Genomic DNA, 12,169 nt, shown 5'->3' with positions numbered 1-12,169 from the left:
CATCCGAGTTGATGAGCTATTGCCGAAATACCTTTCGAGGATGATGTTGCATGTTCATGTGTCTACGTACGAATGATTCTCCGGTCGACTTCCAAGTCATGGCCGCGGGAATTAAATTGGCAATGAAGGTGAAGGGAAATCGACGTAACCAATGACCGAAGGGGTTAATTTGATTGGGGACTTTCTTTTCGGAGTTGCATTGTTACCTCTTGAGTGCTACCATTAGGCCCGCTGCAGTGAATGTATTGATATTAACGGAGCTTGAGTGGTAATTAGGACTCATATGGGTCAAAATCTATTAGCGCGTGTATTCTAGAGGAATTTATTTTTAAAAGAAAAAAATTAACTTTCTTTGTGAATATTTGTAACTAAACACTTGAACTTAAATTGTTGAAGTGCCTAAGAAGTCAAGAAAGCTTCGACTTCATAAAATTATTGTACAGGAAAAGCGTGGCGCATTGAATGGTTACATTCTGCAAATTAGGAATATGGATTATGGGGGTTCCGGACCCCCCCGGATCCGCCACTGGTAGAAATGCGGGGAGCTAGCAATGCTATGGAGTGAATGGAATGCAATCAACATTTTCTATAAATATATTGGAAATATGCTTACAAGAAAATATACCAATGTATAACAACCAAACCGTCACTACCAAATCGCGTTCAAAATTCGCATGGAAAATGAGATTAAAAGTGATTAGCGATTTTGCTCCAGAGTCCAATTGATCATATTTCTCCATATATTATATTCGCGATAGAAACGCCTACAGTTATGCAAAACGCGCTGATAAAATTTCTTCTTATTGGCAGTGCGCTCTTCTTCCACGCTCTTTCGTGAGCCTAGCAATGGAAGATTATCCATAAATGAACTAGCAGGAACATACATTTCATAAATTTTATTTTCTATCACACAGAGAAGTTTGATCGCAATCTGGTTTTTATCGTTGGGAACCTTCCCTTTGCTAGTATTGATAGGTCAGGGTGTTCAAGAGATTGAAAAATCAACAAAAATCTTTCGATAATTGATAAAATCGTGAAATTGATGATTTTAGACATATTCGGTGAAAGAATTAAAAAAGTGGATCAAATTTGCAGCCTCCATAATTTTGGAAAAGACCGTGCAGTTTCCGATGATCATATAGTAAATTTATCACTGCACATTCATTTATATATAGAATATTTCCCGGCTTAGAATGGATGGAAATTTAATTTTGAATCATACGAGATTTTTTTTTCGAGTTTGTTAATCGATCCTCACCTGGTATGCCAACTGGTTGAACCTGGCAGAGATGGCAGCAACGGTCCTCGGGGAGTATACTCCGACGGGCAGTGGCGGTGGATTCCTCAGCTGCATGCCGAACTTCTTCGGATAAGAGTTGTAAGTCCCAACTGGTTCGATCTCGTTATAATCTCCGTTGAACTCGGGTGGTTCAAGGGCCGGATCGGGGTATTCGTGGACGGGGGCAGGGGCCCTCAGAGGATACAGGATGGGTCTCCTGGTGGTCGGCTTTGGCGGCACGATGGGCCCAATCTTGCCGGAGGGGACCATGATAGGTTTGGAGACGACTGTTGTGGCGGCCACGAAGACAACCAGGGCAACGACTAGGTGCAGCGAACAGCTTAGGACCCGCCGCTATGGAAGAAAGAAAATAATTAGTAATAAAATATGTACAAATAAAAATGAAAAGTTTAATGGAGAGAATTGCGTAACTGCTAATAAAAAAAGTCAGAAAAATAATCAGGAAAACCAACAATAAGGATAATAATTAAAAATATATACGTTTCAGGGAGAGAAATTAATAACTACTTCTAAAAAAATCTGGAAAAAATAAATAAAATGCAAATGTCTCGTACCAGATGACGCCTCTGTGAGCCGAGGCGCGTCGTACGCATTAAATTATTGAATTGTGGAAAAGTGGAACTTCCTTTCATTTCAATAAAAATGAGGAAAATAAAATTAGATGAGATGCGGGAAATACTTGAAGAATTTTAATACTTTGAGCATTCAGAGAATAAAAAACCGCTTAGTAGCAGCATTTCACTTTACTATTGTCTTCAATGCCGTTTTGAAATGCTTATAATGTTTTTTATGAGTAAACTGATCACACCTTCTTTCCTAAGGATTGGTTGTTGCGTTTTACGAGGTTAATGTTCGTGTCTGTAATGACGACATAATTTATCACAATCGAATAAAATGTCTCTTTTTTTAAACCACGTTGCCATTTAAATGTGAAAAGAAAGACGTCGAAGTGTCAATTTTTTACGCCGATTTGTTGTACTCATTATTCTTTTACTTGGAATTGTTGCACGCTGTGGAGAATAATTGCGCATTTCAATGGAATCTTGCGGCTGTTTTAAAAATGCCTGTCGATGTATCCACAATTCCAGACGTCTTCCGCGAGTATCGCTGATCGTAACTCAAGTGTGCGAATCACTTCATCTCGACACTTCATTGGTCTCGAGTCTCACCGGAGAACAAGGCGTACGTTCTCGCATTCGCGGTTTACGCCCCTGATGACCCATCTATGAGTTGGCGAGTGATAAAGCGCAAGACTTTGGACTGTTGCCACCAGATGTTGTTTCCATCGAGCTCGAATCCGCGTGTCCCCATGAGAATGTGTGATTCCTGAAGGAATAGGTGCATCATGAATTATTTTTCGTGAATTCGTTTGCACTACTTTGGCCATTATTAAATGAATATACAGGATGTCCCATTTATCTTGACCACCCGAAATGACTTATTGTCCAGCTGCAAATTCAAAAATGTGTCAAGCAAATGTTCATTAGCCGTCAGGGGGACATTAATAAGCATGATTGCCTTCCTTGTAGCTATGTCATTTACAAAGATATGAACAGTGGTATGTCTTTTTTATATGGCACCCTAGGCGTGGACGCGGTTGTGGTCTGGGCTCAAAGTGACTTTTGTGTTATGTTTTGACTTGCTCGTCATTTGTTTACTGCTAACTCCAGTAAGTGGACGAGTTTCTTGTGTTTTCATAACGTTCTGCTTATGTTAATGGTCCACTGTGCCACATTTTTGAATAAATCCTTAGAAGAGGAAATGAATTGCCGAATAAAAAATATAGGGTGCCATTTAAAAAAGGCATACCGCTGTTCATATCTTTGTAAATAACAAAGCTACAAGGAAGGCAATCATGCTCATTAATGTCCCCCTGACGGCTAATGAACATTTGCTTGACACATTTTGGAATATGCATCTGTACAAAAAGGTATTTCGGGTGGTCAAGATAAATGGGACACCCTGTATATTGCAGAAGCATGTTAAAACTCGCTAGCCGGCAAAATTTTCAATGAAGGTTTGGCACCCCTGATGTGTAGCTCACACACTTTTAGCTTAGCTAAATTACGTGACGGAAAAATTAACCCAGACCATATTTATTTTTTCAAATTGCTAGGAAGAAGGAATGGCGGCGAACCTTATGCCTACATGGTAGTCACAGTAAAATTAAAGAGTGCTAGCATGCTGGTCCATTGAATACGATTTTTGGTTCAAGTAGCGGCGTGGGATGTTTTTTATAATAATTATGTAATTATTATGAAAAAGGAACTCAAATAAAAAATAAAATCAGTTCATTATTCATCGTAATAAAAATACCGGAAAGCTTAGCTAAGTGGTAAAATAGATAAATGCTATACATTTACGAGATGTACAGCAAAATTTTCAGGATTCGCAAATAGAGTGATGATACCGTGACGTATTTTCATCACCTACGTTACCAGTGTAAATTCGTCTGACTTATAGGTAAGTAATTTTACTGCAGAGAAAATATTTGAAGATTGGAAGTCAGAGAGATTTTCCGATAGCAGTTGCCTTTTACTTTGTAAGGTGACTTTCTGCAGATTTGAATGTTATCTAGCTGGTACTTCGCAAGGTCAATAAACACTTTCTTGTTGACCCCTACTTTTATTTCTCCGAAAAGTTTCCCTTACTATCATTCGATCACCGTGTGCCTTGTTCTAGATATCTCAAAAGTTTTACTTTCACATTCAAATTTGGCCATTAGTTTCCATATTAAGTTAAGGTAGCCTTTTTAAATTATATTCTCTCTATTATTGCTATCTCAAGGGTAATGTACGTCGGGCCTAAATTATAATCAATGTGCATATTTAGCAAATCATTTCTTCCAGATTGTTTCAACGGTTTGTCCTAAGGCGATTCACTTATTATAAATATATTTCGACCCAATTATCATTCGTTATAAATTTATTCAAAATATTTTTAATTATGAGAAAAAGAGGTAAATTCGATTTTTTTAGGCGTTTGCATTATTCTTTATTCTGGCAGTGTATTTTTTGTCATTTATGGAGCACCAATTATAAAAAAAAATGGCCATCCAAAATTGATTTGGAGCGTTGTCATTCAAATGAATATTTGAAATAAAATCAATCAATTTCATCGAAAATTTGAGGTTTGGGGGGATAAAAAGAAAAATTGAGGCCAGATGCAACTCTCTGATGGGTATGATACACCCTGTCTGAAAAGAGCTCATAAGTTCGGCGTTTTGTGAGGCAATCCAGCTGTATTTTGTACTCTTTTATTTTCTCTACTCCGAAGAGTGTTGAAACACTCACGCTCTGAAAGAGAAAAGCACGAAATAAAGGCAACCAAGGCATGAAGTGCGGGCCAAGGTGCGAAATACAAAGCGTGCTTTGGGGAAGTGCCCTTCCTCTGACGGACAGATGATTAAGGAGTGATTTGGTGGCTGGCCTTTTTAGATAGAAAGGGATATTTCGATGAAAATGCAATACTTTAATTTGACAGGTTTAGAGTGATTATATGAAGCGCAATTTTGAGGAAAATCTATTTCTCTCAAAGATCGTTCGATTAAAAGCAGGCACCTTTTATTCCTTATTGAAAAGATTTATGGTAGATTCACGTGCATCCATAATTATATCCATACAATGATTGTTTTCACCAACAAACCGTCCATTTTCTTCAAATAAGATGCTCTTTTAAGTTGGGAAACGGTCGAAATATTGGCTTCAGATGACGTAATTGCGGGATGAGGTGTGAAATGGAGAGCGTATTTTTGGAAAGGTTCCTTCCTATGATTGACAGATAATGGAGAATCGATTTAAAGAGTAATCTTCAAGAGAAAGAAATGAGGTTTTTGTCCAGTGTGAAATATTTTGAGCGGGCGGCGTGTTAGGTGGCTATGGTTGAAGAAAGCATATTGTATTGTATGGCGTATTGCATAAGTGTGTTTTATTAACTTCTCATTAGAATAGTTTCCCTGTTCATGAAGTTGTGCTTAAAGTAACTTATGTCACTTGCCTGATGGATATATAACGGCTCTATGTACTATCTTATCCATTTAGACTCTAAACCATCGCGGCACTTAGGTACGTATTTCTGGTGAGAAAAGTTTTTACTATTCTCCTCATGCAGTGGATTTCATCATCTATTTATTGTTTTATTCGTTAGTTTTGTTGCAAACACATTTTATCTGTAATTTTTCTCAACGAACAAACTATTATTTATCATTTCCTTTTTTACTATGTAGCAAATAAATCATGTGTTAAGTTTGTTATAAAACACTCCAGCACTGAGATTTTCCAATGCTCACATACACCTCCCAATTCAATCTCTTCACCTAACCGAAGAATACAACATTAAGAGGTATGAAAATAAGAATAATAATGGGTACCCATTTAGTTGTGCTAAGTTATTTAAATTTTTGGAGAACAAGGTTAGCCTTCTCGAAAATTTTGTCCTAATGCCGAAGTTTAATGCCCCAAGAAGTATTTGGCTGAAGCAATACAGCTGAAAATGGTGTCTTCCTTCGTCTGACATCGGAAAATAGGCTTCTTTTGTACTCAGATATCATCTTTGGCCATCGAAAACCATCACGTCATATGTCGCGAACGTGACCCAGCGCGAGCTAAATACCAAGCTCCTTGTGATTTTATTCATCCTTGAAGGAAACATTTTTGAGGAGTATGAGTAGCTGAGGAGGGAGACCGCCCAGAGCGGAATGTTTATTTTCAATGTCAAAGCCGTCAGTTTGAAATGGTACTAAATTATTTTTCAATCTTAACTCCAAAGGATTATTTCAAAGTCATGCCCTAATTTGGGAGCCTCAGTAAGCTTTTACAAAACCACTATTATCTCGGATCTGCTGACCTTTATGACTGCGGCGCCTATTGCGTAAACAATGGATTTTGACGCGGGACCGAATGAGGCAATGCATCAGCTATTCCCTTATTTATTATTTGCCAACTGTTAAAAGGAAATTGATGTAATCGCAAAAGCTACATGAGATCTTACTCAAGTACGTGTGATATTTAGTTCTGCTTATTCTTGATTCTGGCAGTATTTTAACTATTTTTAGTCCACGGATTTGCGTTTTAAGGAGTTTGATCATATCAACTCGTATCTGATATAGTTAGAATCAATTCGACTGTGGATCAAGATTAGTCTATTCGTACCGTTTATGCATTCAGATCTTTTGGATTCAATCAGGCATTTTCATGTTCGAAACATGCTGTTAGGCTTTCTCTTATTAATAATTAAATCGCAGTCAGTAAAGGATGTTATCTATCAAGGTTAGTTTTGCTTCTCTTTTAAGTGAGTTATTTCTTGAATTGACCACAAATGTTTTCAATGAATAGCAGAGAAAACAAAATTTTGAATACATTTGCATTTGACTGGGAATCAATTTCTTTCTTTTTTTAAATGTTTTCGTAGAAAGTTTTACAAGAATGTTTTATTTTTGAGATTTCTTTCAAGAGAATTCATATCTATGCTTCAGAATAGCAATTTGTATCGCTTAGTGAAATCAATTGGAGAGTCTTTATTGTTTTGCTAATATCAAGGGATTTATTTAAATGCCTAAATAGGTAAAAGTTATTTATTTGACTTGCTGTTTTGCTAACAACTGTTAGACCAAAAAAATTAAAAAAATAGAAATAGGAGAACAAAGCTTAAATGCTCATACGAAAATCAAAGGTAACAGCAATTTATTAAACATTTTTCCAAAATTGCTTTCCTAAAAATATAAGACCACAAAGTAGAATTGTGAAAAGCGGGTCTCCCTAAAGATAACGTAATATTTTTGGGGTGAAAATCACACTGCGCAATATGTATTTAGCGTATTTACGTGCATACTTCACGGCGTGGAACAAAAATATATTACGTAAAAATAAATTGATAGTTTTAATATGCAACCCTTATAAAAATGTTGATTCCGTGAAATTAATCGTTTTGTCCAATATAATTTTAAATTTCGATAGAATTTTGTTACGTATTAAACCACCATGCTTAGTAGCTATGTGCGATTTCATATAAATTAGCATTCACTCTTTACTTACTGTTATGATGTTTATGCATAGCCGTTATTTCCTTGACCTTCGTACGTTAATTTTTCTAGAGAAACTCAGGAAGATACATTTATGTTGCTAGAAAGTTTTCATCTCTACGCTTAGAGGAAAAGCGTTATTATGGGAATTATGAGCTCTATTTCCCTCATATTCTAGGACACTTGGTGTATATCTCTTTGCATTTCTCGGCGCATGAGGTCTTCAATTGTTTCAGTTACCGGAGAGATCCTCCACTCTTTTGTTTCTTCATGACCCAAAAGAGATTATTGACATTCTGGCTGCGTTGGGTCAGTAGATCACGGTGCATACTCACATTGTGTTCTATATAGGCCGAGTATTATAGGGTAAACGACCGCTCTAATGAGATGGGAGAGAGAGAGGTGAGTTTGTTTAATGTTTTTCTATGCCAGTGCAGTAAACATCACCGAACTAACTACCGCCTATCGCTGAATGATTTCATTGCTTTGCTGAGGGTTGCTGTAACAGTTCTCGATATTTATCCTAGTTTAGGGAGACTCCAATATATATTTAATTTAAGCGGGCAACATCTCCAGCACTGAGATTTTACAATGCTCACATACACCTTCAAATTCAATATCTTCACCTAACCGATGAATACAAAATTAAGAGGTATGAAAATTAGTTAAATAATAAGTACCCATTTAGCTGTGTTAAGTTATTACCATTTTTGGAGAAGAAGCTTAGCTTTCTCGTAAATTTTACCCATGAGAATACGTTTGGCCCTCCTAATGCCGAAGTTTATTGCCTCAAGAAGTATTTAGCAGAAGCAATATAGCTGATAATGGTGAGTTGCTAACGTATTTGTTGATTTAGATTTGCTTTACGGTGAAAGCAGCTTAAGTAATGAGCCCATTCAATAATTTTGGACACCCTGAGTCGATTGGTAATCGAAAGCCGAACGATATAAATTTTTCAAAAGGAAGTTGTTTGGAGTCGTGGAATGGTATTTCTATTATTTGCTGTCTAGCCTGGAAAATGTATTTCAAATAGTGAAATTTTAAGGTAACCCTTTGTAAATAATGTTTAGAAAATTTCTTTTGTTGTTTATTTGCAGCGGTGACTGATATCTAAGTTGTGCTGGAAGGAATATCGTACAGTATAGCGAAGGAATGGAGAGAAGCCTACCATGATATTGGCGAAATCATCTTTTGACCCTTTCAAACCACTTACGTCGACTATGTTGTAGTCATACTTTACTATTACTTCCTGCTGTATGAGATGGATATTGTTGAATTATGACAGAATTGACACTGAAATTGGTCTAGGGGAATCGTAGGAAGTTGACCATTGAATTAAACAACAAATACGAGTACATCCCAAAGCTTGTTGTATTAGAGAGGTTGCATTCTGGCTATCGCTCTAGGAATAAATTGTTCCAAGCAATATTCAACCACAAACTCAAAGTCAATTAAAGAATTGTTTTCTATGAATTCGATAGCAATTATTATATCTTCTCTCTGACAAAGTAATAGTTGCGTTTTGATGGTAGTAAGTGCATTGATCATGAAATTGGAATTTGATGAAGTGGTATGGAAATCTTAAAGAGCGCAGAGATGTGTAATCTCCTGATGACTCATTTATGCAAATACCATTGTATTTCATCCAAGAAATTTTTATGCGTGGGTTGATTAGCATGCATGTGTCGTTGTAATGGATTCCTTGGGAAGGCTGTGTAAAACGCGAGCGCGCGGTAGTAATAAATAATTTACCTAAATCTTGTTTTATGCTGTAAGAAATACTATAAGAAAATAATTTAAAACTCTATGATATCAAGCGATTAAGTGATAAAACTTCTGTTTATATCGGAATTTCACAATATCGTTGCCAAATTTATATTAATTTCATGTATCACTGAAGTAGAATATGTGATAATAACGGAGTAGCGTCATATTAAGAAAACAAAACTACGAAACTTTTACCGCTTAAAGATTGATCTAGAATTGGTCTAGTGTTACCCACTGCGCTGAGTCAGTGTTGATACCAGCGGTGACCATCTCACAAAATCGTGATTTTTCTTTCTTCGCGAGGATTTACGCGCAAAAAACTTTCTTTATCACATTTAAATTTTCATTTTATATTAGTTAAACATTTTTAATCATTTTTCTGCATCTCAAATATACAAATTTTACTTCCTCGAGAAGGGATATTTTCAAATGTGGTGTAGAAGGAAGTATTGCCGAGGTCTAACTAAATATACCGGTTGTGAGATTAAAGTGACTGGATAATTTTCAGCAACGTTAAATTCATTAATTTATTACTCTAGACATACCTAGACGTTCTTCCACCCTGTGTGGCATTGTGCAAGCTCCTGTTGAGAGGAATTTCTTTGTTCTACAAATTTCTAACTCAGAGTGTACAGAAATACGGGTTATTCCGTAATTTTGCTCTATTTTTCCGCGTTTGATTCTTAAAATGCTGAGGCAGTATTTTTTTAGTACAATTCAATGTTTAAAAATAGGCTCAGTAGGATGTGAATGATAGGTTTCCAGGCAATGTTTATCTTGTTCAACTGTAAAAAAATTAATTTCGAGGGATAAAGTTTATATAAGTCCTTTGAGTGCTATATTACAAATCCTAATAAATATCAAGCAATACTAATTGGATACCCAAGAATTTTACCAACCTGCAGAGGGACGAACTGCCAAATTTACGTTTTCACAGATTCCCTGATTCCTTTTTGCGATGAAGTCAGAACCTTAGGACTAATTATTGATGAAAATCTCTCTTGAGCATTGCATATGAATAAAATCACAAAACCTACTAATCAATGAATTTATCCCCTTTTAAATATAAATGTGTCATCCCTACATTTTTTAAAGCGCAATTCGTATCTACTTTAATATTACCTTTATTTGAATATTCTGTGAACTTTACTTTTATTTGAACGCTCTATGAATAGATCATATGCATTAGATTAATATTTAACTTACGACTATCGGACCATATGACCGAAACTGTTATGGCTAAAACTCGACTCTCGACGCCGGCTGAATATTCTCTCTCTCCCGTATCAAATGCTACACACAAAAACACTCCCTTTCCTATCAAACGAGCTTAGGAGTCTTGACACTGTCCAAATGACACACACACGAGGGAATCACAATCTTGTTATTCCTCATCACCGAACTGTCATTTACAACAAATCCTCAAGGGGTTAGGTGGACGAGGTCTTGTTAGTCTCACCCTTGCCGATATATAGACATCTTATTATTACTATTGTTCTTACAGAGGTTCAATGGATTATGGGAGTCATTATCAATTTTTAATATAGCTATTTTATATGTTCTAATATTTCAGAAGTGGAAATTTTCACTCCTGTGAATAAATGATAAATATTCCCTATCCATTCAAGAACTTTAAGACTCTCAGGGCCTCTGATGACGTAGCGCACCCAATAGAATTAACGACTGTGTCGATTGATAAGATTGAACAATAAATGTGACTCACATCGCTTGTTTGACGGTAATGAGCTCGGTGTGTCCTACTCTTGACAGCATTCGAAGGGAATTTCTTTAGTCACGCGATACTTCCTGCGATCCTGGTGAGGAATGCTTTTGGAAAGGAGCGTGGACCAAATATTCCATCTACTCGAACTCTCACAGAAATGTGAATCAAAGGGCAAAATATTTCTTCGCACCATTCATTTCCGCCGGTGGATAGCCCGTGGAGTGATTGAGACAAGTTTGGTCGATTTAACCCGGGTATTCTCTCGGGCAAATCACCAATAAAATATTTTAAAGCTAAAAGATATTATTTAATGAAATTTCCAACGGCATTCTGCCAAAATTGTCATGATTGCGAATTATTTTCTTGGTATAGATAGAAAATCAGAAATTAACGATGAGGAACAATGAGTTCATAGAATTCTTACCTCTGCATTAACTCCAGAGAATAAGATGATAATGAATGCATAATATGCCGAAAACAACAAGGAAATGTGTCGTAATTGTTTGTATGTGGCTTTCCTGGATTCATTTTTTCATGGAAACTTTAAAAACATGAGAAAGAGTATCTCTTAGTTATGGGGAAATAGTGATTGCCAATAATATAGATATATTTTTTGCCTTTATGTTGTTTACTCTCTGCCATGGTTGTCCAATGGAAAGTTATTCCGAATTTCGAAATTTCCCCACTGGCAACTGGTTATGAGTTATTGGCATTGAGAATCAAGGCCACAGATGGCCTTGCTGGGAATGCCACAAAAGACGTACCTATTATTTCACGTTGAATATATCTGGCGTTTTTTACTCACACCAAGAGTTATGCGGGAGCTCAAAATATTTTTAAAAACTTTGTTCTTGGAACTGCTTTCTATTAATACGTTAAGCTAAAAAAATCATACGGTAACTACAATTACAATTATTTTTTATGGTAATGCATTGAATCTTGTTATTTGGAAACTTAATACTTTGTCTACCAACTTCTACTTAATGTGAATTATGAGTTTATTTAATTCATTTGTATAACTTTACAATATACGCGTTGAATCACTGAAGACGCCAAAAAGATACGCGATTTTCATTAATAGGGCGGACTACAAAGTTATTATCCGTCTAGTTAGTTCTATTTCGATAATTACTTTAATTTATTAAAGTGATATCTTTGGATGCTAGAAAGATCGATTACAGATTTTTCCCTCCTGGGTTGTTGTACCACATCTTTTAATTTTCGTTTTTTTCCGAAGGGGAATGTGCCTGTGGTACCTAATAGTTTTCCGTCAGTTGTGACGGTGTTTATGTCCATATTTTATGAGCCCTATTTCATTACACGGAATCATCAAATGATTCTCATGTATTGTGGTGACTTA

The 12,169-nt window shown here is 36.2% G+C and overlaps 1 protein-coding gene across 1 annotated transcript in view; it reads right to left on the bottom strand.

Moving 5' to 3' along the window:
- LOC124160367 overlaps window positions 1–12,169 on the bottom strand; it is a 66,320-nt gene that overhangs the window by 25,647 nt on the left and 28,504 nt on the right. Inside the window, exon 2 of the mRNA XM_046536206.1 lies at window positions 1,259–1,633. Coding sequence (XP_046392162.1) covers window positions 1,259–1,633 — 375 coding nt within the window. The remainder of the gene's footprint in view (window positions 1–1,258; window positions 1,634–12,169) is intronic.

Source organism: Ischnura elegans, chromosome 6 (assembly GCF_921293095.1).
Source record: "Ischnura elegans chromosome 6, ioIscEleg1.1, whole genome shotgun sequence".
Lineage (NCBI taxonomy): Eukaryota > Metazoa > Arthropoda > Insecta > Odonata > Coenagrionidae > Ischnura > Ischnura elegans.
Note: the sequence above shows the minus strand (reverse complement) of the source record. Positions and strands in the feature narration are given on the sequence as shown.